Raw genomic sequence first — 3,161 nt, forward strand, 5'->3', positions numbered from 1 at the left:
AGACATTTTAGCAGGGCCTGTTGCAGTGACAGGACAAGGGGTGATGATTTGAAACTAAAGGAGGGGAAATTTAGACCAGAGAGAAGGAAAACATTTTTGACACTGAGGGTGGTGAGACCATGGCCCAGGTTGCCCAGAGAGGTGGTAGAAGCCCCATCCCTGGAAATGTTCCAGGTGAGGTTGGGTGGGGATCTGAGCAACCTGCTCTAGTTGAAGCTGTCCCTGCTCACTGCTGGGGAGTTGGACTAGGTGACCTTTCAAGGTTCCTTCCAACCCCAATAAGCCTGTGATTCTATGATTGTATGTGGTGCATAAAGCACCCCCATCTTCTTGCGTCTAGACTAGACAAGCACAAAGCTAAAGAGTCTACTGCTTTTGTGGGAGACACAAACCAGTTGTCAGGTCATATGCTCCCTTGGGCTTTCAGCTGGGCCAGGGAGCCTTTTTCATGGATATTCAAGACACAAGTAACAAACTCCCAAACGCAACTCATTCTACAAGATATATTTTGTGAGCAGTGGTGGAAGGTACCGGTCTGCAAAACCTTATTAGCACAAATAAGAGCATCTGTTTAACTCTGGGGAACGGGTAGAACAAAGGTTTATTAAATAAAACTCCGATTAGTGCAGCTGAGAGTAAAATACCAGCTGGAGCCTGGGGTAATGCAGGCATGCCATCAGCAAACATGTGCTGCCAGCACATCTGCACACACACACACACCGCCCAGCTCCGACCAAGGGGAACCTCAGAATGAGCAGCAGAGCCACGGTGTCTCCAGCATGCTGTGTGCTCCCACAGCTCCAGTCCTACCCTCCACTAGGCAAAGCCTTCAGCCCTGCAGTGCTGGTCGGAGCTGCACAATGGGAATGAGAATGAAGAAACACAAATTTCCTGACTTTCCAAGTGGGAACGTTGCCACCCAAGCCAGGTATCACTGAGTTCCACTTGCAAACACACGCAGCACATCGCTTGACCTACAAGGGGAGGGGACCTGCAAGCTAACATGCCTAATTGCAGCCACCCTTATTAACAGCCTGTCATTTAGATCCCATTGCAAAAGTTAATGAAGCCACTTTGCAAGAGGACAGCCTCCCTGAGCTGAAGATAAATAATGTATATAAAAGGGGGCTGGGAGGGAAAAGGCGCATCCTTGCAAGGTCATGCTAGAATGCATCAGTGGCTGGCTGAGGCTGGGCTCTTCTGGTAAAAAGCCTGGAGCTATTTATGACTCATGTAATTAATTAATGCCAACGGGCGTTCTGCTGCAGGCACGTGGGAGACCAAAGGGAAATACGAAGGGAGTAGGTTAGGAAATGTAGTGGAGGTGGGGGAGAAGGATGACATTTCTTGCGGCAAGACATACTTTGAAGTAATTACCAGCAGTCCAAACAGCCAGCAGTTCTTTTGGCTACATCAGTACAATATCAATTAGGAGCTTTAAAAATGCATCGACTCATATTTCAGAGAGCATCAAGAACGAGAAGCAGCCATCTAAGGTACCGAAGTTGTGTTTCTAAGCACACATCACCAGACCCCCAGATCCTCGGACCCCGCAGTGTGGTCCAGCAGCAGTGTGACCAGCAGAGGGAGCATCATTAATTCCTGCCCAAATTGTACGTGGGTCTAGATGAGGAGCATCAAAGAGGATCGAGGGTTTGATTTTAGGTATCGCTGAAGCATGAGGAAAAGGTCAAGAGATGCAAGAGGAAGGAGCAAAGCGCAAAGTGAAAAGCGGGTGTACCAAGTCCCTGCTGGCGCTTCAGGCTCTGGACACACTTCAGCTCCCCTTTCTGGAGCCAGTGCTCAGACACCAGGAGCTACCAAAACTCGCAGCTGACACTAAGGAAGGGACCATGTCCGTGCCTGCCCTGCTCCAGTTTGCAGTACCGCAGTCTCACACCGAACGCTCAACATGTGGTGATGCTGAGTCATGACACTGCGCTGGCACAGACCGTTTGAGGACAATGAGAGCTTAACCTAATTTTGTCCCTTTGTTTGTCCTCTGCACAGAGGAGATCAATCCGTTCCACTCCCTGCCCTCACATCCCCGCGCATCCGGTGCCTCACACGGTAAAACTACAAACACAAACGAAGCACACCTCTGGCATCCTAACGTCCTCCTGGGCTGCCCAACTCCCACCCAGCCTGCGACCTCTCTCTCCTATCTCTTTGTTGCTACAATACCTTCTGTCAGTTCCCAGATGTATCCAAGCACTGTCACACCTCCCTCTTCTCATAGCTGCCTGCAACAAATCCCCTCGCGCAACGAGGATGACAAATTTGCTTGCAATGCAGTGTTGGTTTCTATTTCTACTTCTCTGTGCTTGCCATTTCTCCCTGGACCCTTTCAGGGGTCAAGCCCCACGGCATCAGTCTGACACTGCCATCCAGACGAGCAGCAGAGCCTGCCTGCTGCCCAAACCCTGGCTGGCAAAGCCTGGGAGGCTGCAGGATGCTCCCCTTCGAGCTTCACCCACCTCCACGGTCTGGGGGATCTTCCTTCCTACCCTCTGATCACTGCCAAAGCCCTTAAGATCCTGGCTGGTGGGACTCCTTCCTACCGCTATCTGCTATTTTTCTGGAGTAAAATGATACAAGTCAACAGCAGAGATTAAATAAAAAATAAGAAAAAAGTCAGTGAAATGGCAGTTGGTTTTATATATGAGTAGAACAGGAGCAATGAAATATTTCTTTCTGGTGGGCTGAGATTCCACATGAGCTTCAGTCTCCAGGGTAAAACAGGAGCGAAGTAAACGACAACATGAACACCCACTTAGCATTCGTGCTACATATTCCTGATCTGAGCCTCACCAGCTTTCAGAACACTTCAATACTGTAATGCTCCAAATTACAAGTGATCTGGATTGTTTATTTTCTAAACAGATTTTCCCCCTCCCAGGAGATCCCATAAGCCTAAGACAAAAGCAGTCTTGAAAAACTGTTTGAATCTCTTTTGGCTCTACAGTATCCACAAGCAGCTCCATTTCCCTAATTGTTTCATACTGACCTTGAGGATATTTCGGCCATTAAACGACTCCCGTTCCTTGAAAGATTTACCAGCCATTGTATTGCTTCGCTCTTCAGCTGTAAAGAGAAAAGCCAGCACTAGAATGAGCTTCAGACTGGAGAACTCTGTGTGCTGTACTTCACGCCCCACTCTT

The 3,161-nt window shown here is 48.8% G+C and overlaps 1 protein-coding gene across 1 annotated transcript in view; it reads right to left on the bottom strand.

Annotated features, from left to right (window-relative positions):
* Nucleotides 1–3,007: 3,007 nt before the first annotated feature.
* ASCC1 (activating signal cointegrator 1 complex subunit 1) overlaps nucleotides 3,008–3,161 on the bottom strand; it is a gene marked incomplete at its 3' end in the record, with an annotated part of 23,151 nt that continues 22,997 nt past the window's right edge. Inside the window, exon 8 of the mRNA XM_008942479.1 lies at nucleotides 3,008–3,084. Coding sequence (XP_008940727.1) covers nucleotides 3,008–3,084 — 77 coding nt within the window. The remainder of the gene's footprint in view (nucleotides 3,085–3,161) is intronic.

Source organism: Merops nubicus, unplaced genomic scaffold (assembly GCF_000691845.1).
Source record: "Merops nubicus isolate BGI_N331 unplaced genomic scaffold, ASM69184v1 scaffold566, whole genome shotgun sequence".
Lineage (NCBI taxonomy): Eukaryota > Metazoa > Chordata > Aves > Coraciiformes > Meropidae > Merops > Merops nubicus.